The sequence below is a fragment of the Pelodiscus sinensis genome, chromosome 24 (assembly GCF_049634645.1).
Source record: "Pelodiscus sinensis isolate JC-2024 chromosome 24, ASM4963464v1, whole genome shotgun sequence".
Taxonomy (NCBI): domain Eukaryota; kingdom Metazoa; phylum Chordata; order Testudines; family Trionychidae; genus Pelodiscus; species Pelodiscus sinensis.
The window spans coordinates 7,936,150-7,959,614 of record NC_134734.1 but is presented as its reverse complement, the minus strand read 5'-3'; the positions used below and the strand labels follow the sequence as shown (position 1 = coordinate 7,959,614).

At 58.3% G+C, this 23,465-nt stretch overlaps 1 protein-coding gene across 1 annotated transcript; it reads left to right on the top strand.

Moving 5' to 3' along the window:
* Nucleotides 1–7,624: 7,624 nt before the first annotated feature.
* On the top strand, nt 7,625–22,372 carry LOC102444203 (mucin-17-like). The gene is made up of 9 exons (XM_075907302.1): nt 7,625–8,333; nt 12,274–12,389; nt 12,731–12,789; nt 14,177–14,328; nt 16,173–16,238; nt 16,340–16,502; nt 18,976–19,137; nt 20,426–20,838; nt 21,651–22,372. The coding sequence occupies exons 1-8, from the start codon at nt 7,703–7,705 to the stop codon at nt 20,760–20,762; spliced, it is 1,686 nt and encodes a 561-aa protein (XP_075763417.1). The 5' UTR covers nt 7,625–7,702; the 3' UTR covers nt 20,763–20,838; nt 21,651–22,372.
* The last annotated feature ends 1,093 nt before the right edge of the window (nt 22,373–23,465 follow it).

The following is a 23,465-nucleotide window of genomic DNA, read 5'->3' as shown; positions in this document are numbered from 1 at the left end:
CCTCCTCCCCAGCTCCTTCTCCCCTGCTTTCCAGACAGGAACTAACTAACTCTCTTCCAGCCCTGCCCCCTAGCCAGGGCAGCATTCCACCTTCCTTTGTTCCTCTCCATGGGGGGTGTCTGGCCATACTGGTTTGCATAGTGACTCATCCTGTTTTGCTGGGTCGTGGTACCCACGGCAGCCCGTGGGGGTTACCCCAGAGCCAGCAGCATAGCAACCTGCCAGGTACCCCCACTACGTCACAGTTCTCCCCCCTCCAAGAGCGAACTGAGCAGGGTCACTCCGCTCGTGACCTAGGGAAGTTCGGGTCCTCTGCGTGGGAACCTGCCCTGGGGACATGGGTGCTCCCCTTGACTCAGGCCGGCCGTGGCGAGGCCCCACATGAGCTGTCTTCCCTCTGTCCACTCGCCGCCCTACTCCATGGCGACTAGCACAGGCCTGTCCTCGGGGGTCACACCCACCCTTCCACTGGCCTTGATCCCTGGCCAGGGTCTCTCGGGCCGGGGCCATGAGCCCAGCGAGCCTTCTCTGGGCAGCCAGTGCGGCTTCCACCCCCGATGCTCCATCCAGGGAGGTCTTCCCCTCCCATAGCTCTCTCAGCGAGCCCAGAGGGTCCTCTATCTGGGGTAGAGACCCCCAAGCCGCTTTCCTACTGTCTTGGGCCTTCCCGCCCCTCTGGCAGGAGTCACAGGACCGGCAGTACCGCTGCACGGCTGTAAAGATTCCCAACCAATAGAAGTGCTGGAGCAGCCTCAGCCGGGTGCTCCGGATCCCCCGGTGGCCCCCAACGGGGACGTCGTGGGCCAAATACAGCAGCTTGAGGCGATACTTTCGGGGGACGACCAGCTGCCGCTGGACCCCCCATACCCTCACCTTCCTGGGGGGAAGCCATTCCTGGAACAGGAGTCCACGCTCCCGCAGGAATCTCTCCTGGCCACCTCTCCCCCGGGGCTGAGCTGCACGGAGGCCAGCCTGGTCCCTCAGCCTCTGCAAGGAGGGGTCTGCCTGCACCTCAGCCTGGAATTCAGCTGCTGAGGCAGGGATCAGGACCTGTTCCCCACCTTTACCTAGGTCCGGAGTCCCAGCCTGGCTGGACCCCGTGTCCACTGGGATGGGACCCTGAGGACGCTGCCGGGAGTCCTTCCCTGGACCCACGTTGTCAGCCCCCCGCTGGCTCTGGCTCCGGGTAGTGACTAGAGCCCGCTGGGATTCATGGGGCCACTCCTCTAGGTCATTCCCCATCAGCACCTCGGTGGGCAAGTGCGGGTGCACCCGCACTTCCTTGAGGCCTTCCTTCGCCCCCCATTTCAGATGCACCCGGGCTACAGGCACCTTAAATGGGGACCCATCTATGCCCTTCAGGGTCAGCTGGGTGTGGGGTAGTATCCGCTCTGGGGCCACTATGTCGGATCGGGCCAGAGTCACCTCTGCCCCCGTGTCCCAGAAGCCTGTCACCTTCCTACCATCCACCTCCAGGGGTATGAGGCACTCGCTCCGCAGGGGCCGTCCTACCCCCACCCGGTACACAGAGAAATCCGCCTCCTGAGAATCAGACCTCCCAGGGGAGGTGCACTGAGCATCCTTCCCTTCTCTCTGATCTGAGGTTTGCCTGCCAGCCCCTGCCTCTGGGGCAGCCTGCCCTTCCTCCCGCCCCAGCCAGTTAACCCTGTAAGGTCCCTGGTCCTGGGACCTGGTGCACTGAGCCCTCTTGTGGCCTTTTTGCCCACAGCGATGGCAAGTTAGGCTTTGGGCTGTCTCTGTCCAGGCCCTGGCTGGTTCTCTGGGGCACAGACGACCTGTTCCTTGGTCTCGCCCCGTAGTTGACTCCCTCCGTCGCTCAGCCGAGATCCGGTCTCTGCGCGGTTCCCTTTCTCTCCGGGACTCCCGTTCACACCCAGAACGGCTCTCCGTGAACTCATCCGCCAGCCTCCCGGCCTCCTGGGGGTTCTCTGGTCTCCGGTCCTTGAGCCACAGCCTCAGTTTGGGTGGGCACGCTTCATAGAACTGCTCCATCAGGACCAGCTTGAGCAGCTCCTCTGCAGCCTGGGCTCCGACTCCAGACACCCACTTGCGGCCGTATTGCGACAGGCGGGAGGCCAGATCCACATAGGTCTCCCGTGGCCCTTTCTGTACCCCCCGGAACTTCTTCCTGTACATCTCGGGGGTCAGCCCGAAATTGTGCAGCAGGGCCTCCTTGACTCGGTTGTAATCCCCTGGCTGTAGGTCCTCCAGCTGACTGAGCACTCCGGCTGCCTCCTGGCTCAGTGCGGGGACGAGCTCCTGCAGCCAGTCAGCTGGGGGAACCCGTTGCAGTCCACAGGCCCTCTCAAAGGCACTGAGGAACCCGTCTATGTCGCCCATGTCCTTCAATTGGGCCACCACGAGCCTCTCCAAGCATCTGGCGGTCCTGGGACCCTGGGGCCTATCCGCACTTGGCGCAGCCGGTGCCCCGCTGGTTCTCCGCTCTGCCATGGCCAGCTCATGCTGTCGCTGCCTCTCTCGGTCCTGGCGGTCCCTCTCTCGGTCCTCTGCTTCCAATTCTTTTATCCACAGCTGAATCTCCAGCTGCCGCAGCTCCGCTGGGCTGGCCCCTGCCCTAGATGGGCTACGGCTTGCAGGCCTCCCAGGAGACGCTGTCTCATCTCTCCGGTGGGTTTCAGCACTCCTCCCACTCTCTGAGCCTGACACACTCTCAGGGGGGGGTCTGGCTGCTTCCCTTGGGGACAAGATCCTGGACCTGTGGCTGGTCATTCCCTTCCAGCTGGGCAATCAGCTGGGCCTTGGTTGCTTTCTGCACAGGCAAGCCCCTCTCTCTGCACAGCCCCACCAGCTCTGCTTTCAAGAGTCGGGCGTAGGCCATCTGCCCGCTGGTCCCCTCGGTGCAGACTCACCAGTCTAGTGCTGCAGCGCCCCACGATTCCCAGGAACCGCTTCGCTCTGTCTCCAGCACGCCTGGCTCCAGGGTTCTTGCTTCTACAGCGCCTTGTCGCTCGCCGCTGGAAGCTCCATCCACGGGGTGCAGTGCATCCCGCTCCTGACACCAGTGTGACAGCGCGTTGGGGTCCCCCGTCTCCTGCACCCCGAAATGGCACAAACAGACTCCACCAGCCAGTGGAATTGAGGGTGGTTTATTGCTCCTCCAGGATACTGCATAGCACAGATGTAATCTGGTTACAGGAACTGGGGCTAAGAGGCCTCAGTGCCCCCCCTTGAGATGGGGGAGTCCCAGCCCAGCTCCTTCTCCCCTGCTTTCCAGACAGGAACTAACTAACTCTCTTCCAGCCCTGCCCCCCAGCCAGGGCAGCATTCCACCTTCCTTTGTTCCTCTCCATGGGGGGTGTCTGGCCATACTGGTTTGCATAGTGACTCATCCTGTTTTGCTGGGTCGTGGTACCCACGGCAGCCAGTGGGGGTTACCCCAGAGCCAGCAGCATAGAAACCAGCCAGGTACCCCCACTACGTCACACCATGTAGTTTAGACGTACCCTTAGTGTCTACCCCTGTTGAAGTACCAAAGAGCAGTTTTTGGACATTTGTTTTTGTGACTTTGAGGTATCAGTTTGTACATATCATATATATAGTAGCCCATTGTCTGTGCGTCTGTAACGCTGATGTACATGCCCACACCCCCTGGCCATGTACGTCAGTGCTCCTCCCCCCTTTTCCTCCCTCCATAGCCGTTCAACCAGCCCCAAGGCTCCCCGGACACCCCTCCTCAACAGTGCTGCTTCCCTTCCCCCTTCCTCCGGGCCCCCCCATCCTCCGCTCCATCCCCTCAGCCCCCAACCTCACCCAGCTCTGCTTTCCACCCCCCTTAAGGTCAGCCCTGCCCCCTTCCCGTCTGTCCATGGCGTGCTGCACCACTCAGCTGAGCAGTGCTCCCGCTGGGCCCACCTGAGCGGCTCTTGTCCCCAAATCACCGCTTGCTCCTCCGCCAGGACCCGGTGGGAACGCTACTCAGCTGAGCAGTGCAGCATGCCATGGAGGAAGGGGAAGGGGGCGGGGCACCACGCAGGGAGGGGAAGGGGGAGGGGATGTCTGGAAGGGGTGTGGGAAGCAGAGCTGGGGGGGTCGGGGGCTGTGGGCCCGGAGGGGAGGATGGGGGGGCCCGGAGGAAGGGGGGAGGGAAGCAGCGCTGGCGGGGGGGGGGGGAAGCAGGGAGTGTCCAGGGGGCCCTGAGGCTGCCCAGCAGGAAGTGGGGGCGGGAAGCAGAGCTGGGGGGGTGGGGGCTGGGGGGCTGTAGTGGAGGATGGGGGGGCCCGGAGGAAGGGAGGAGGGAAGCAGCGCTGGCAGGGGGTGTCCGGGGGCTGTGGGCTGGATGGGAGGAGGGGGTGGGAAGCAGACCTGGCAAAGGGGGGGTGCAGCATGGACCCCCAAATGGTTGCTTGCCGCGCGGGAGCGCCGCTCAGCAGGGCTCAGCTGAGCGGCGCAGTGTGCTATGGAGGAAGGGGAAGGGGGAGCGGGGTGCCATGCAGGGAGGGGAAAGGGGGTGGAGCCTGCCAGAAGGGGGGCGGGAAGCAGAGCTGGGGAGGATCGGGGGCCGTGGGGCTGGACAGGAGGAGGGGGGCGGGAAGCAGACCTGGCAAGGCGGGAAGGGGTGCAGCCACTGGCTGCAGCCAGACCCCAAACGGCCGCTTGCTGCCACTTGCTCCCCGACCGCGGCCCAGCTGAGTGGCGTTGTCGCTGTGCCGCTCAGCTGAGCCCCAGTGGGACAGGAAGGGGGGCGGGGCGGTGATGTACACAGCCAGGGGGAGGGGCCGTGTACATCACGGCCCCCTATTCCTCCTCCCGCCGTGGCGCTGCGTGGTGCGCCCCTCAGCCGGGCTGCCATGGGAGGCGGGGGGCAGTGACATAGACAGCCCCACGCCCTGGCTGTATACTTCACCTCCCCGCCCCTCCTCCCCCTTTCTCGACCACTTCGGTAAACCTCATTTCACAAGGTACTATGTCTTGTAAACTCATCTACATAGCTCTGTCATACCCATGTGGTCTAGACACACCCAGAGTGAGTCTCCTGTGATCTTATTTCATTTGAACTCTTATTGATAAACTAGCCAATTAGCCCGTCTCTCTCTCCTCCTCCTACTGCCTCCCCCCCCCCTCTCAGCTCTCCTCCGCCTCCTGCCTCTCTCTTTCTCTTCTCCTCCCCCTCTTGCCTCTCACTCAGGGGACTGTGGAGCCCAAACGGCCATTTGGGGTCAATACTCCCCTTTTTGCCTGGGGAGCACAGAGCCCAAATGGTCGCTTGTGCCACTTGCTTCCACGCGGCAGCCTGGCCGAAGGCAAAGGGGGGCGGGGCGATGACATTTATGGCCGGGGGCAGGGCCTGGAGCCGCTGTTATGCCACATGTCACTGCCCCGCCCCCCTTCGCCTCCCACCGTGGCACTCGGCTGACTTTTGCGCCGCTCAGCCAGGCCGCTGTGAGGGAGCAAGCGGCCGTTTGGGCCTCGTACTCCCAATGCAGCATGGGCCACCCAGAGGGAACAGCCAGCATTTCAGCAACAGCGCCCCCCAGAGGGAACAGCCAGCATTTCAGCAACAGCGCCGCCCAGAGGGAACAGCCAACATTTCACCAACAGCGCCCCCCAGAGGGAACAGCCAGCATTTCAGTAACAGCGCCCTCCAGAGGGAACAGCCAGCATTTCAGCAACAGCGCCCCCCAGAGGGAAAAGCCAGCATTTCAGTAACAGCGCCGCCCAGAGGGAACAGCCAGCATTTCAGTAACAGCGCCCTCCAGAGGGAACAGCCAGCATTTCAGCAACAGCGCCCTCCAGAGGGAACAGCCAGCATTTCAGCAACAGCGCCCCCCAGAGGGAAAAGCCAGCATTTCAGCAACAGCGCCCTCCAGAGGGAACAGCCAGCATTTCAGCAACAGCGCCCCCCAGAGGGAAAAGCCAGCATTTCAGCAACAGCGCCCTCCAGAGGGAACAGCCAGCATTTCAGCAACAGCGCCCTCCAGAGGGAACAGCCAGCATTTCGGCGTTACAGACTCTCAGACACTGGGCTACTATATATACGACTAGCCAATTAGCCCGTCATAAGATGGAATTTTCAGGTCTCTCATCCACGTTGGTCTTCTCTCCTGAGCCTCAAGTCTCTCACTCCGTCTCTTTCTCTCTCTCTCTCTCCTCCTCCTACTGCCTCCCCCTCTCTCTCTCAGCTCTCCTCTGCCTTCTGCCTCTCTCTCTGTCTCTCTCTTTCTCTTCTCCTCCCCCTCCTGCTTCTCACTCGGGGGACCGTGGAGCCCAAATGTCCTTTTGGGCTCCACGTTCCTCATGCTGCATGGGGGGCGTGGAGCCCAAATGGTCGCTTGCGCCACTTGCTCCCACGCAGCGGCCTGGCTGAGCGGTGCAGAAGTCAGCCGAGTGCCACGGTGGGAGGCGAAGGGGGCGGGATGATGACGTTCACGGCCAGGGGGTGGGGCCTGGAGCTGCTGTCATGCCGCACATCACCGCTCTGCCCCCATTCACCTACTGCCGTGGCGCTCGGCTGACTTCTGCGCCGCTCATCTGGGCCGCTGTCGGGGAGCAAGCGGCGCAAGCAGCCATTTGGGCCCTGCGCTCCCCATGCAGCATGTGCCGCCTGAAGGGAACAGCCAGCATTTCAGCAACAGCGCCCCCCCAGAGGGAACAGCCAGCATTTCAGGCAACAGTGCCCCCCAGAGGGAACAGCCAGCATTTCAGGCAACAGCGCCGCCCAGAGGGAACAGCCAGCATTTCAGGCAACAGCGCCGCCCAGAGGGAACAGCCAGCATTTCAGCGTTACAGACTCTCAGACACTGGGCTACTATATATATGATATTGAGCAAGTCTTCTCTGACATTAATGTAACCTGAATCTTTCCCTGGTCTGTGTCTAGGGCAGCATCTTGCTCTAGTAAATGCAGTTACCCTCTACCAGTCTGCAACCCTTTTAATCACTAGCTCATTTTCAATCCAGAGCTGGTGCTCACTGAGGAGCATATTGAAGAGGAAAACATTTCTGGAGCTAAAAGCTCAGCTTTGCAGAAACGTGTCAAGAACCTCATTAGCTGGCTACAGCTCCAGCCAGGCAAATTCAACCCAGAGATTTAACAATGAACCATGAGAACTTTCTCCCAAGGCCAGTGGCAGCATCTCTGTGTCTCGGCGCCCTCCAATTCAATTTGGATGCCACTATTGAGGTCACATTAGTGCAAGGTGAAATTCTCCATCCCCTTTTAAACAGGACAGCAGACCACACACTGAGGGTCAGTGAGGGGTTTTGAATCTTTGTTTACGTTGGGGTAAATTTTGGAGTGGTTGCTTGTTGCTGCACTGTACCCTGCTGGAACTGAGATCAGATCCCTACCATGAGCTTAAGAGCCTGTCTACACTAGGGAAATATCCATCGGTATAAGCAGAGGAGTGTAATGGAATTGGAGCAGATTCCATCTGTAGTTACACTTCCCTGACATGAGACCCTAATAATGTAAACTGGGGCAAACATCTTTAATGTAGAAAAGGCTAAAGGAGACTGAGGCTTAGTAGTTAGAGTGTGGGGGTGGAGGGCAGGGGCCAGGACTCATGGGTTCTCTCCCTGGCTCTGGTAGCAGTGTGGGTGCTGGTGGGTTAGAGTGGGGGTCTGCAAGCTGGGATTTCAGGATTCTGCCTCCCCTTCTCTGGCAAATTCATGTGTACCCAAGATAGTCATTGGGAGATGTTCCTGGCTCCCACTCCCAGTCATGGTGTGTTTGTCCCTTTCAGGTTCCTGCCAGAATGGTGGCACGTACAATGGGGTCACGTGCATCTGCCGCCCTGGTTTCGTTGGTCCCACGTGTGCCACCAGTGACAACAGCACGGCGTGCCAGAATGGCAGCACTCCCATCGGCACCAAATGCATCTGCCCGCCAGGTCACTACGGCAATCTGTGTCAATTCTACAATGCCTCCGGAGACTGCCAGAACGGGGGCACTCCCGTGGGAATTGAATGCATCTGCCCACCTGCGTACTACGGTCCCCGATGTGAACAGTCCAACAGCACTGCCAGCTCCACCACGACCAGGCCACCCACTGCCTCACTGGTCACCTCCTCCCCAAGCACTGTGTCCTCTCTCATCACGTCCCCAAGTGCCACCACACCACATACCACCACCTTAACCACCACACCGCGAACTACCACTACCGCCCCCCAAAGTACAACCACAACCACCACTCCACGTACCACCACTACCACTACTCAAAGTACAACAAAGCAAGACCACACCCCCGAATGTCAGAATGGAGGAATCTGGGACAACGGTCGATGTAAATGTCCGTCCAGTTTCCAGGGACCAAGGTGTGAATTCGCTGCGGAAGTCATTGAGGTCAAAGCCGGTAATGAAAACCTTGTAAATCGTGCAATGGGTTAGACTCCTGGGGCTGGAAGACATCTCGGGAGTCATTGAATCCAGCCCCCTGCCCAAAGCAGGACCAGCCCCAACTAAATCATCCCATCCAGGGCTTTGTCAAGTCTGGACTTAAAAACCTCTAGGGATGGAGTTTCCACCATCTCCCTAGGGAACCCATCCCAGTGCTTCACCACCCTCCTAGGGAAATAATTTTTCCTAATATCCAACCTAGACCTGCACTGGAACTTGAGTCCATTGCTCCTCGTTCTGTCACCTGTCAGCACTGAGATCAGCCTCTCTCCCTCCTCTCTGGAACCTCCCTTCAGGAAGTTGACTGCTGTTGTCAAATCCCCCCTCACTCTTCTCTTCTGCAGACTAAATAAGCCCAAATCCCTCAGCCTCTCCTTGTAAGTCCTGTGCTTCAGCCCCCTAAATCATTTTTGTTGCCTTATGCTGGACTTTCTCCAATGCGTCCACATCCTTGCTGTAGTGGGGGCCAGAACTGGATGCAATACGCCAGCTATAGCCTCTGTAGAGTCGACTCAAGGGGAATAATCACTTCTCTAGATCTGCTGGCAACACTCCTCCTAATGTAACCTAATACGCCATTAGCCTCCTGGCTATAAGGGTGCCCTGTTGATTCATATCCAGCTTCTGGAGCACAGAAATTTTCTTATGGTTGTGCCCGTGTGCTGATCATGTCACTGTCCTCTAGGGTTCCCCACCACCCTGTCCTATTGGGACAGATGCTCTGGTGTGCTGCCAACGCACAGAGCTGGGGTTACTGCTCCCCTCCAGAGCAGCGCAGACCCCGAACCAGATCAGCTTTGAGACGGCTCAGCATCGTGGATATCAACCCTCAAAGGGACCCAAACTCAAATCAATCCATCTTAGCCTGTGGAAAAGCTTTACACAAAGAAGGCTCATAAAGATTTTCACCCATTTAATTAATGAAAGAGAGAGATGCCCAGTGGCTCCCCGCTACTGTAACCATTATTCACAATGGAGAGAGGCAAGAGACAAACAAGAGCTCAGGAACTACAAGTCAGAGTATTGGAGTCAAGCTGGATTGGGAAGCCAGGAAATCAGGGCCCTAAACCAGGAGCCATGTTGGTGTGTGGCTTCTCATGAATGCTGCAAACCTGGGTTTGAGAGCCATGGGCCATGACAAGAACAGTCACACAGGGTCAGACCAAAGGTCCTTCTAGCCCAGTATCCTGTCATCTGACAGTGGCCAATGCCAGGTGTCCCAAGGAGTGAACAAAACAGGGAATCAGCAAGTGATCCCTCCCCTGTCACCCATTTCCAACCCCTGTCAGAGGCTGGGACACCAGTCCTACCTATCCTGGCTCATAGCCAGGGCTCGACAATTATTGTAATCTACTCGCCCATGGCAAGTAGATTACAAGCTGGCACAGCCGCGCAGTGTGATCTGTGCATACACAGCGTGGTTGGCGCATGCGCAGCGTGCTGAACCACACAGCTGGCGAGCAGGGCTTGCCGCCGTTTGGTGAGCCCTGCTAGTAGCCATTGATGAACCTAACCTCCTTGAATGTATCTAGCTCTTATTTGAATCCTGTTAAAATCCTGGTCTTCACAACATCCTCTAGCAGGGAGTTCCACAGGTTGACTGTGTGCTATGTGAAAAAAAACTTGTGTTTGTTTCTTTTAAACCTGCTACATATTAATTTCACCTGGTGACCTCTAGTTCTTATGGGAACAAGTAAATAACTTTTTATTCACTTTCTCCATACCTGTCATGATTTTATAGATTTCTATCATATCCCCACTTAGTCTCCTCCTATTTAATCTTAAAAGTGCCAATTTTTTAATCTCTCTTCAAATGAGATCTGTTCCTAAGCCCTGATCATTTTTGTTGTGTTTTTCTAAACCTTTTCCAATGCCAAGATATCTTTTTTTTTTTTTTTTTTTTTTTTTTTTGCGATGAGGTGACCCCATCTGTACGCAGTATTCAAGATGTGGGCGTACCAAGAATTTATACAGAGGCAATAAGATTTTCTTTGTCTTATTCTCTATCCCTTTTTAAATTAATCCTAACATTCTATTGGCTTTGTTGCCTGCTGCTGCACATCGAGTGGATGTTTTCAGAGAACTAGCCACAATGACACTAAGGGTGTGTCTAAACTACATGGCTCCATCGATAGAGCCATGTAGATTAGGCTGATTGGCAGAGGGAAATGAAGCCACAATTTAAATAATCGCGGCTTCATTTAAATTTAAATGGCTGCTGCGCTGAGCAGACAAACAGCTGATCAGTTGTTTGTCGGCTCAGCGCACTAGTCTGGATGCTCCCGTGCCGACCTGAAAGCCCTTTATCAATCTCCCCGTTATTCCTCGTAGGATGAGGTTTACCGGGGAGGTCGATAAAGGGCTTTCTTGTCGGCAGGGGAGCGTCCAGACTGCCCTGATCTGTCGACAAACAGCTGATCAGCAGAGCAGGGCAGCCATTTAAATTTAAATGAAGCCGCGATTATTTAAATCGCAGCTTCATTTCCCTTTGCTGAACAAACAAACCTACATGGCTCCATTGACGGAGCCATGTAGTCTAGACGTACCCTAAGATCCCTCTCTTGAGTGGTTATGGATAAATTAATCTCCATTATTTTTTATATCTAGCTGGGATCGTTTTTTTCTAATGTCCATTAAAATTCATTTGCCGTTTTGTTGCCCAATCACCTGGTTTTGTGAGATTTGTTTGAAGCTCTTCACAGTCTGCTTTGTTCTTAACTACCTTGAGCAGTTTAGTATCATCTGCAATTGTTGTCACTTCATTGTTTACCCCTTTCTCCAGATCATTTATAAATAGGAATATGAATAAGATTGGTCCCAGGACAGACCCTTGGGGGACACCATTGGTTACCTCTCTCCATTCTGAAAACTGGCCATTTATTCCTACCCTTTGTTTCTTTTAATCAGTTGTCAATTCATGAGAGGATCTTCCCTCTTATCCCATGACAGCTCACTTTGCAAGAGCCTTTGATAAGGGACCTTGTCACAGGCTTTCTGGAAATCTAAGTACATTATAGCCACTGGATCCCCCTTGTCTCCGTGTTTGTCCACATTAAAGCCAGATGAGCCTTTGTGACAATCTAGTCAGATTAGAAACCTGCCCTACGGAATTCCAGAGTAGAGCTGTTAGGAAAAACATCCCTTCTCGATTTCAGAATTGCCACTGGTGGAGAACCCGCCACCACCCTTAGGGATGGGTCCCATGATCAATGCCCCTCACTGGTAAAAATTGATGCTTTATTTGCAACCTGTCTAGTTCCATCTTACAGCCCTCGGATTGGCTTAGCCCTTCCTCTGCTGTTCTGAAGACCCCATTATTAAATATTTAATCCCCATATGGGTTCTCACTCCCTGTGATCAAGTCTCCACTTTACCGTCTCCTTGGTAAGCTCACTAGACCGAGCTCCTGGAGTCTCTCATGCGAAGGCAGGTTTCTAAGCACCCCACGATGTGGCGACGCCTGAGACCCTTGGAATCCTGAACAGGGACACCCCACCCGGGGCAGGAGCCAGGCTGGCAGGCCCCACGCAGGAGCCCTGTTAGCATCTGAGAGAGCCGTGTGGCTGTGAGCCAGGACCCCGTTCTGAGCCAGTTCTCTTCCCAGACTGGGGCGGGCAGGGTGGAAAGAAGCTCGACTGCAGAAGGGCGGGTGAGGAGATGAGTGTCCCTCCTCGCTGCCCCTCTCTGGCTAAGGAACAAATGGCGTGCTGGCCCCCGAAGGGCAGGGGAGTCCTTGCCCTCGCCCCATAGGCTGGGGGCCTGGGATGTGAGCATGGGAGAACGGACAGGGATCCTCAGGCTCTCAGGGGGAGATGACATTTTCTTTCCTGTGTTCCCGCATGTCTGGCTGATTTTCACTGTGTTTCTACCCCTCCCTCCCCCGACCCCCCACGAAGAGGTGGACGTGAAGGTGGACGTGAAGCTGCAGGTCACCAGCCACAAATTCACCTCCGGGCTGACCGACAACACGACTCAAGAGTATAAAGAGTTCACCGCCTCATTCAAACTGCAGGTGGGACCTGGAGGAGAGGTTGGGAAGGGAGGGGTGTGGGCGAGGCTCCCAGAGAAGGCTGATGAGGCAGATGGTCGGGGGATACAGGGGAGCTTCCCAAGAGATTCAGGGATGGTCCCATAGAAAGGGCAGGAAGTAGGAACAGGGCTTTCCCAGCCTGCCAGAGGGGAATAGTCCCAGGGCTGTGTGCTGATATCCTGGTGGCAGCCAGGTGGGACCAGGTTGGCTGCTTCGGTGCCTTGTCTGGGCACCTCACCAGTCCCCGGGGCTGCCAGAACCATCTCAGTGGGGTGGAGGTTCAGGGCAGCCCCTGCCAGTGACATGTGCCTTTTCCCTTCCAGATGAAGGTGGTTTACCTCAATGTCCAGGGGTACAAAGACGTGGTAATCTTGAAGCTGACGTGAGTATTGGGAATGCCCCAGAACTTGGTACCCCCAAAACTCCGCCTGCAACCTGAGCTTTGCTGCAGGCCACACCCCACTCCTGGGAGACTGTCTGCAGCTGGGGTGGGGTGTTTTGGTGGCCTGCTTGGCTCTTTGGCACCAGCAGTTTGCCAAGCACGGAGCCGTTCTGGGCCATGTCTCTCAGGAGGAGACATTGTCAGGTCTGTTCTTGGTGCCGTCCTGTTTCTCCATCAAGGGAAAAAAGCCCGGCCAGTCCAGCTTCCCTAAAAGCAGTAACAACGGGCAGTTGCAGGTATTTCCCTTGCTCAGAAATCCCCATGTCTGCTTGCCCCACGGGCTCTGTGCCCAGACAGTATCTTCTCTCCCTTCTTCTCAGGGCCACACTCCTCATGCCTGCTTCTCCTGGCTCTGCTGCCTCCGGCACCCATCACCAACATGTCAATAGCTTAGTTCTTGCCTTTGCAGCCAGGAGCCTCTGCCCCCTCAGCCCACACAGCTTCGAAGTGGTATGCTTTGGGCAGAGCCTCCCTTCCTGAAAGCGGGAAGGTGAGGCGTGTGGCTGCCCAAATCCCACTTCTGCTGCCACTGGCTGCAATTCTGGGAATCTGCATTTCCAAAAGGAAATTGACCAATTGCACAGGGTGAAGAGAAGAGCCACTAAAGTGATTTTAGAGGCCAGAGAAAATGCTTGGCCCTGTGAGAGACCTGGAGCTTGTGCTGTTTAGTACGTCAGTAAGACGAGCCAGGGGCACGTAGCCAGCACACTTAGGAAGTAGCTAAGTGCCTCCATGGGGAATAGACTCTGGGCAGTAGGGGGCTCTGTAAGTTCATGACAAAAGACAGGGCCAGAATCAAGTTAAAGCCCAATAAATGTAACTTAGAAATAGGGCAAATGGTTTTCCAAGTGACAGTGGATTCACAGGCGCTGACTTTTGTTTTTGTTGTTGGGTGCTTGTGGAGGGGGCCCAGAAAGACACGGGGTGAGGGTGGAACCTATTGGAAAGAGGCAGGAGACAGGATGGGAAGAGGTGGGGTGGGGGTGGGGCCTCATGGAAAGAGGCAGAGCAGGGGTGGGAGCAGGTGGGGCGAGGGTCAGGCCTCACGGGAAGAGACAGGGCAGGGATGGGAAGAGGTGGGGTGAGGGCGGGGCCTCAGGGGAAGAGGCGGAGCCAAGATGGGAAGAGGTGGGGTGAGGGCGGGGCCTCAGGGGAAGAGGCGGAGCCAGCATGGGAAGAGGTGGGGCGAGGGCGGGGCCTCAGGGCAGAGGGCAGGCAAGGTCACAGTTCTAAGGCATCAGCGGCTCCCATTTTCGGGAGCTTGCCCCAGTGATGCGATTGCCCCAGGAAGCCGACACACTAACCCATGCTGGGTTTGTTTCCACAGGAAGGGCAGCGTCGTGGTGGATCACTACGTGCTCCTGGCCTTACCTGTAACTGAGGAACTCAACACAAAGTTTGCAGAAGTGACTAAGCAGGTGGAGAAAAAAATAGAGGAGGCAGCTCAGAACCAGAACTGCAACAGCAACGACAACTCGTGTGAGTCTCTGGGTGTGAGGGTGTGTAGTCGGCTTGCCTGCCCAGAGGGGTTCCTCCTCCTCCGGGTCAGTGGGCAGCCACTCCACGGCCCCTTTAAGGCAAGCCCCAGTGCACGCCCGCCCTTCCTTCAGGCAGGTGGCACAAATACCGCCATCGTCTTTACCCACGACCAACCCTGGCTCAGGACGGGCCCCAAACAAACACCGTAAGTTTACAGATAGGTCCAGCCCTAGCTCGGGGTGTGGCAGCAACAAACCCTCTCAGCTGGGGAAAACCCTGGCCCTCAGTCAGGGCGGGCAACGAACAAACGGTTTATTCAAAGGGGGGAGGCCAGGCCCTGGTTCCGGGCGTGGCTGCAGACAAACAATCACTGTAAGTGGTGGAAGGACCTGGCCCTCAGTCAGGGCAGGCCAAGAAGCAAAAGCAGGTTGGGAACTCCTTGTTCAGGAGGGGTGCAGGTGGGTCGCCTGTGGCCGTGGCAAGGGGGGAGCCTGCCACCCAATAGGTAGGTGGCAGGGAGGGCACAGGCCCACCCACTCCACTGCGCTCCGGCCCAGGGCCCTAGGAGCAGCAAGGCAGGCTGCTACAGGCTCAGTGGGGCTCCAGCCCGAAACACGCTGGCCTTGGGTCTTAACAGCCCCACTAACCCCTGGGCCACTTCCGTTCTCCCCCTCGTCCAGTACCTGGGTAGGCAGAGAGTCCAAGAGGGTCTCGTCCCACTTGGGCAGTCCGGTCCAGTCCTCCACAGCTTGCAGGTCAGCGGAGCTCAGCAGGGCTCCTGGTGCAGGCAGTGTCGGGCGACTGGGCCAGGCCTCAGGGTCAGGCTTCGTGGACGTCCTGGGCGGCGTCTCTGGTCTAGGCCGCAGGGGCCGGAGCACAGGATCAGGCTGGCTCTTTGGGCTCTCGGCCCCGTCCGTGAAGATAGGCCGGGCTGGGCCTCAGCCTCCCAGGCAGGGAGCAGGTAGGCGGCTTCTGGGCCCAGGGAGGTAGGAGGCCCTGGCCAGGCGTCAGTCCCCACTTCCCAGGCTGGGAGCCCAGGGGATGTCTCTAGTCTCTCGGCAGGCTCAGCCCTGACTGAGGCTGCTGCCTGGGCTTTTACAGTTCTGGGCCCGACCCTTAGCTTCCGGTCAGGTGTCTGGGCAAGGTCAGCCTCAGCCCAACATGACGGCTGGAGGGGTTCCTCCTCCTCCGGGTCAGTGGGCGGCCACTCCACCCCACTACAGGGTGGCAGAACAATGGTCCTTGGATGGAAAGTCTCCATACCAGCATGGCAATCTCTGCTAGGGGTGTGTGTTGAGATGGATAGATAGAGGAGAGGGGTGGGGGATGGATGACTAGAAGGTGGCATGTGGGGATGGATGGATGGACCAACGGACAAAGGGTGGAAGGTCCATGTGGGAATAGACGAACAGACAGAGGGTATGTCTACACTTGCAGCCTAATTCGAATTAGGGCTGCGAACTAGGATTTGCTAGTTCAGAATTGCAAATCAAGCCTGGGATTTAAATATCCTGCGCTTGATTTGCATCTTCCCAGCCAGGCGCCATTTTTTGAAATTAACAAGCCCGAAGTAACTGCCCACGTCTACACGCAGCAGTGAAACGGGCGTTCGAAATAAAGCCCTAGTTCAAACTACCTGTTATTCCCCCCGCCGAGTGCACCTTTCACAGATCCAGACAGGGGGTGGCTCACCAGGCAGGCCATTTCCAGCCCCCAGATCCATGGTAGGGCCATGCAACCGGGGGCGCCCCACAGGCCATGAGAGGGGTGTACAGCCGAGGGGTGACCTTACCCACCTCTCACTCCTGCTCCCGACTGAGAACTGCTCATCCTGTGTCCTCCAGCGATATGTTTTAATGCCTCCTCCGCCCGAGTCTCCGAAGGGGAACAGCCAAAGTTCAATGGCACCGGTGAGTGAGCCGGGGCTGCCCAGCAGCGCTGGGGCGGGGCTGGGGGCGGGGCCAGTGCTGTCTCTCCATCCAGCTGCCTGACACCCCTCTCTCCTCCCCAGAGTTCTGCCAGAAAGCTGCCCCCGAAGGCTACAGCCAGTTCTACTTCCCCTACCTCACCAAGTCCAGCCTGTCCTGCATCTCCAACTGCACCAAGAACACGCCCGGCTTCCTCAACTGCAACTACGGGCAGTGCCAGCTGACACGAGCTGGACCCCAGTGCTTGTGAGTCATGTCCGTGTGCACACGTGCAAATGGTCACATACATGTGTGCATGCACACACACACACACACACACACACATGAGGACGTGTTGAGTCTGCACAATAATTTTCACCAACTCTTAAGAAACCCCCAAATCATTTGGAAAGTCAAGGCGAGCGGTTTCGTTTTGACCCAGTCCTGATGAGCTGGATGATGGGGTGGCCGCACCGGAGAGATTCCAGTGCCGCCCTGCTGATGAGCAGAGTGCCCAGAGCCAGGCTTTTATTTCTCCTTCCGGTGCACAGACAACATGTATCCGCTCATGGATGGAAACGGGCAGAGGGAACATTGCTCCAGGCTGTTCTGGGAAGCAAAGGATGACTGGCAATGGACTGGCAAAGCAACTGGAGGAGACACCTCCTGGTAACCTTTAGCCCAGAGGCGAGGGGAAAACACCCGAGGATCTGGCAGGCTGACTCCCGCCTCTGCTGACACAGACCTGTAGGACAAGAGGGGTGTGTCTAGACTACGTGCCACCATGGACGGAGGCGTGTAGATTAGACAGATCGGCAGAGGGAAATGAAGTCGCGATTAAAATAATCGTGGCTTCATTTAAATGTAAATGGCTGCCCTGCTCTGCCAATCAGCTCTTTGTCGGCAGATCGGGGCAGTCTGGACGTGCCGCGGTCACAAGGAAGCCTTTGTCGATTGGCGCAGGTATGCCTTGTGAAACCAGGTTTACCTGCGCTGGTCGACAAAGGCTTCCCTGTCGACCACGGCGCGTCTAGACTGCCCCGATCTGCCAACAAACAGCTGTTTGTCGGCTCAAGGCGGCAGCCATTTAAATTTAAATGAAGCCGCGATTATTTAAATCACGGCTTCATTTCCCTTTTTCGAATAAACTAATCTACATGCCTCCGTCAACAGAGGCATGTAGTTTAGACGTACCCGAGGTGTCCAGACTAAGGGTGTTAATGACTAGTCGACTACTCGACTGCCAATAAGCAAAAGCTGATCAAATAGTCAGTCGACTAGTCAATTCCCCCCTTCCACCTTTGCTGCCTCTATCAGAAAGAGGCAGCAAAGAATGTGGGGGGAACAGGGGTACTTCAAAGCGGCAGCCCAGGTACGGCTTCCATGTGATTCTGCCTGTTTGAAATACTGCCACAGCGTTTCAAAGGAGCAGTGCTGCGTGGAGCCTGGGGTCAGCTGATCCCAGGTTCCAGGAGTCCGGGGCTCCACAAGGCATTTCAAAGCACCAGCACCGCACGAGGGCACTTCCGCTCTGAAATGCACAAGAGCCCCCACTGGGGACGCGTGTACGTTTCAAAGCTGGCACCCATGTGCAGGAGTCAGTGGGACTTCCCGCTGGCCCGGGCTACAGGCAGAGTTCTGCATTCCTCCTCTGAAGTGTACCAGAGCCCGAGGAGGGGCCCAGCGGGGGCTCTGGTACGGTTCTAAGGAGGAATGCGGAAGTGCCTATCGACGGGTCGAGCAGTGGATGGAAATTCCATCGACTACTCGACTATTAAATGACTCGCTAGTTAAAATCCTTAGTTCAGACCAGCCCCCTGCACTCGCAGCAGGACTATGTATTATCTGGACCCAGCCCTGGAGAAGGCTGTCTGGGGGAGGGATTTGAAGTGGGGTCTGTAGCTCAACAGGACAGAGTTGATGGGATTTCCTTGTGCAGACGCAACATTAGTATCCATAAGTACATGTGTAGCTGTGAAAGGAGTTGTGGATACGCACGCTGACAGGGGAATAATCACTTCTCTGGATCTGCTGGTAATGCTCCTCCTAATGCACCCTAATCTGCCACTAGCCTTCTTGGCTACAAGGGTGCCCTATTGACTCATATCATTTGACACCCTGCCACTCCCCCGCCCCCAGCCAATGGAGACCTGGGGAGCATGCAAAGTCTCCTCCCCCTGCCAGAGGTGCGCGGCAGCAGGAGCCACGAGCTGTTCAAAATGGCTGGCGGTTCTCTGTAGGCGCTGGAGGGGCAGGGGGCAAAGACTTCACGTGCCCCCACCCCCAGGCCAATCGGGTCTGTACGCGTGGGAGCACAGGAAGCCTCCTGGTCCTGCCCCTGCTGCTTGAGGCCCCACCCCTTCTGGGGCAGCCTGCGACACTTCAGAAATACTTGCATGGCCCCTCCATGGCGACTAGCCAAGATGCCCAGGGATGCCGCCTACTTGTCAGAGGCTGGGAATGGGCAGCAGGGGCTGGATCACTCGATGATTCTTGGTCTGTCCATTCCCTCTGGGCACCTGGCACTGGCCACTGTGGGCAGACAGGCCACTGGGCTGGATGGGCCGTGGGTCTGGCCCGGAGTGGCCGTTCTTGTGACTCTCGTGACCCTGCTAAAAGACCGGGGTCCAGCAGGGACTGCTCACTGGGGACAGAGATCAGACTGGACGGGGGATTAGAGATGTGGCCCTGGGGCAGGGCAGGGAAGGGGCTGTTCTCATCCCCTGCGTCTCTCCCACAGCTGCTCCGAGATGGAGGCGTACTGGTACCCCACGGAGCGCTGTGACACCCGCATCAGTAAACTGGGTGTCGGGCTGGGCTTGGCCGTGGCTGGGCTGGTGATTGTGAGCGCTGTCCTCGGCATCTTTCTGTTCAGAGCCAAGCAGACCAAAACCCATTACAGGTAAGTGGGCCGGATACACCTGGCTGGCAATGGAGGCAGTGTGAGCCTGTGGTTAGAGCAGGGCCTGGGAGCCAGGACTCCTGGGTTCTCTCCCTGGCTCTGGCAGTGGAGTGCGGAGTTGGGGGCTCAGAGCAGGGGACACGGGCGTCTGGACACCTGGTCTCTTTTCCCAGCTCTGCTGCCGAGTCCATGCCTTAGTGTTCCCTATCACAAGGGGTGGTAATGCGCCTTTGTGGGGCAGAGAGAGGATTGTGAGGCATTGCTGCGGAAGGCTCGTCTCTGCGAGCTCTGGGGGACCCCAGCAGCCATGGTGCGGGTTGGGGCTGGTCTAAGACAAGCTCTGCCCCTTTGGTTCAAGGGACAGGTGCTGAAGGAGGGAGCAGAGGGGCTGCCCCACAGCCATGGGCCAGAGGGAGGCCGAGTCAAGGGCCCTTAGGGGCCTGGTGGGGTGGCGGAAGCCTCCATGTCCTGCCCATGAGCCCCCGGGCACCAAATGGCAGACGGGTGCTGCCTGGCCCGGTGCAGACAGGTGCGGGTGCTGCCTGGCCCGGTGCAGACAGGTGCGGGTGCTGCCTGGCCCGGTGCAGACAGGTGCGGGTGCTGCCTGGCCCGGTGCTGACAGGAGCGGGTGCTGCCTGGCCTGGTGCAGACAGGTGCGGGTGCTGCCTGGCCCGGTGCAGGCGGGTGCTGCCTGGCCCGGTGCAGGCAGGTGCGGGTGTTGCCTGGCCTGGTGCAGACAGGTGCGGGTGCTGCCTGGCCTGGTGCAGACAGGTGCAGGTGTTGCCTGGCCCGGTGCAGACAGGTGCAGGTGCTGCCTGGCCCGGTGCAGACAGGTGCGGGTGCTGCCTGGCCCGGTGCATACAGGTGTGGGTGTTCCTTGGCCTGGTGCAGACAGGTGCAGGTGCTGCCTGGCCTGGTGCAGACAGGTGCAGGTGTTGCCTGGCCCGATGCAGACAGGTGCAGGTGCTGCCTGGCCCAGTGCAGACAGGTGCGGGTGCTGCCTGGCCTGGTGCAGACAGGTGCGGGTGCTGCCTGGCCCGGTGCAGGCGGGTGCTGCCTGGCCCGGTGCAGACAGGTGCGGGTGCTGCCTGGCCCGGTGCAGACAGGTGCGGGTGCTGCCTGGCCCGGTGCAGACAGGTGCGGGTGTTGCCTGGCCCGGTGCAGACAGGTGCGGGTGCTGCCTGGCCCGGTGCAGACAGGTGCGGGTGTTGCCTGGCCCGGTGCAGACAGGTGCGGGTGCTGCCTGGCCCGGTGCAGACTGGCGCGACTGTTGCCCCTTCCCCCGCAGCCAGCACTCAGCCGACACCGATGTTGAGAAGTGGTATGAGAATGACTTCAGCGAGTGGAGCACCAGTGGCAGCTTCTGCATCAGGAATAAAGGCGCCGACCCTGGGAAAGGTAATGCTGGTTCCATCGCAGGATTGGCAAGACGGGTTCTCTGGGCCAGGGACAGAGGCCTACAGAGACTGGGTCAGAGCCTTCAGCTGGGGAGAGTGGGGGCAAGATTGTCAGGACCTAGGAGCAACGCCCCTCGGGCATCTGCCAGAGGGGAAAAGTGGCCCCCATCCCAAAACCTCGGTACTCAAGAGCCCCATGTGCACCAGCCACATTCTCCCCCTGCCTAACTCTGCTCTCTCGTCAGACCAAGACAGTACCGGCTCCTTCACGATTAAGCTGGCATCTGTCGACTCCACTGTCCCGGTAAGTAGGGATGTATTGGCCCCTCCTCCTGGCACCTGCAGCAGCCCATGGGGCGTGCACACTCTGCTAACAGGAAGACGTGCGCTAGGGAGCCATCTGGTGACAAAGCTACTCAACTGACCTGCTTGGGTGGATTGGAGAGAGACGTGTCTCTGTCTGGGCGGTGGCTGCTTTCCAGGGGGGCCGGGACTCTGTGGATGCTATTTGCAGACTGGCTAATGAGTGAGACATGAGCTCCCAGGGTGACTTTGCAGCTCAAAGGGCTGAAGCAATGGCACGGCTAATCACCAGGGGCATCCCTAGACTAGCTGCCAGCAAGTGACACCCTAGGCGAGCCAGGCAATTGGCGTCCCCACCTCCAACCCTAGGCGACCATCTAGTTCACCTTCATGGACGGGCCGTCCCTGCTAATCGCTAAATGGGATGCCACCTCGTGCCCCTCCCAGTTCCTCTGTGTGGCTCTCCCTGCACCCCTCCCCTCCCAGGCACCCGTCGCCCACGGCTAGGATGCACCAAGTGGGGTAGCAGAGAGGGGATTTTACCTCTGAATTTGGGCCTAGTGCAATCATTTGCTATGACCACAAAGGGAGAGAGGTGGGGGGAGGGGTATTTTTTCCCAAGGGAAATAACAATTATTCCTGCACGACCATTTTCAATGAAGAAAAGAAAAAATATCCCATTGCCCCGCCCAACCCCCCTCACCTGCAGTGGGGAATGAAAAATTCCCCACCACTATTCTCATCTAAGAAAACAGCCATTTGGGCCATTTTGTGCCCAGCTCTGCTCACTCCCCACTTCTCCCGCCACCGCAGGTTCACATCCAGCGGCCGGAGATCATTGTGACCCAGCTGTGAGCGGGCTCAGGCCCCAGAGCACCCGGGAGGAGCAGAAGACGCGGCGTGAGACACCCCAGATCTCCGGAGAAGAGCAGAAATGTCCCCAATGCCACAGCCAGGGGACGGGAACCTGGAGGCGAGACCAGGCGGGGCCGGAGCTGAACAGTCTGGGGACAACTGTGGGGTCTGCTGGGCCTGGCGCTGGAACGTCATTCCTGGGACCCTCTGCACCTCAAACATCCTCCTCCCTCGGCAGCTGCCCTTCACATCCGTCTGGTCCTCAGGCCCAGTCAGGGCCCTGCTGTTGCAGCCTCGGCAGCGCTGCCTGATGGGCTCGCGCAGACCCCTGCAATGGCAACGGAGCAGCTGATTCGCCTCTCGCTCTGGTGTAAATCAGGAGTAATTCCACTGGGGACAATTCTCTCCCCCCTCCCCCGCTCTTCAAGGTGTAAATCAGGAACAACGGAGCCGGGCCAGTTCCCCTCTGGCTCACCAGGAGCTCGCTGGGCTCCATCGGGCTGGTTTTGCCCCACCTTGCCCTGGGGCAGTTGGAGAATGTGAGCTCAGGTTCACCCTGCCCAGCTGCCTCCCTGGGCTCCCCACCCATCCCCCAACCCCCGCTGCCTCCTTGGGCTCCCCACCCATCCCCCAACCCCCGCTGCCTCCCTGGTCTCCCCACCCATCCCCCAACTCCCGCTGCCTCCCTGGGCTCCCCACACATCCCCAACCCCCGCTGCCTCCCTGGGCTCCCCACCCATCCCCCAACCCCCACTGCCTCCCTCGGTTTCCCACCCATCTCCCAACCCCCACTGCCTCCCTGGGCTCCCCACCCATCCCCCAACCCCCGCTGCCTCCCTGGGCTCCCCACCCACCCCCCAACCCCCACTGCCTCCCTGGGATCCCCACCCATCCCCCAACCCCCGCTGCCTCCCTGGGATCCCCACCCATCCCCCAACCCCCACTGCCTCCCTGGGATCCCCACCCATCCCCCAACCCCCGCTGCCCTGGGCTCCCCACCCAACCCCCAACCCCCGCTGCCTCCCTGGGCTCCCCACCCATCCCCCAACCCCCGCTGCCTCCCTGGGCTCCCCACCCAACCCCCAACCCCCGCTGCCTCCCTGGGCTCCCCACCCATCCCCCAACCCCCACTGCCTCCCTGGGCTGAGCCACTGCCCTGCATCCATTCCAAAGGAAACACTGCGTGTGCCCGGAGCACAACACGGCCCCTCCCGCCACCCACCCACAGGCCGGCCCTGCCCTGCACATGCACTTTAGCCCATGTCAGGCACCTGCCGCCAGGGCTGGCGTGTCCCCTCCCCCTGCTCTGCTTCTCTGTGACTGACAAGACTTGATTCTGCAATAAAATTATGATGATGCTTGAGCGCTGCTGTTATTTAAGCCCCCTCCCCCTCCACACATGCCCAGTGCATTGGATCCCACGCAGGTTGCCTCTGCCCCCAGGACTTCTCACGGCAGGGCAAGGAAGGGTGAGGGAGCAGCCCGAGGCTGGGGGAAGGGGCACAGAAAGGAGCAGCATGTGGCAGATGAGTCTCCTCCCTGCGAGATTTCAAGGGGCAGCGCCCTGCAGATGGTCTCGGCACGGCTGCACCAGCGTGGGGGCCGTTTAGGAGGACAGGGGTCCCTGCCATGCCAGCGGGTGGCAGTGATAGGGCAGTCCAGAGACACACTGTCCTGACCGGCTGATGCCCTAAGAGCGGAGCAGGGGGTAGCGGCTCACCCACTTGTTGCTTTGCCCAGCTTGTGGCCCACTCAGCTCTGGTGCAAAATGCC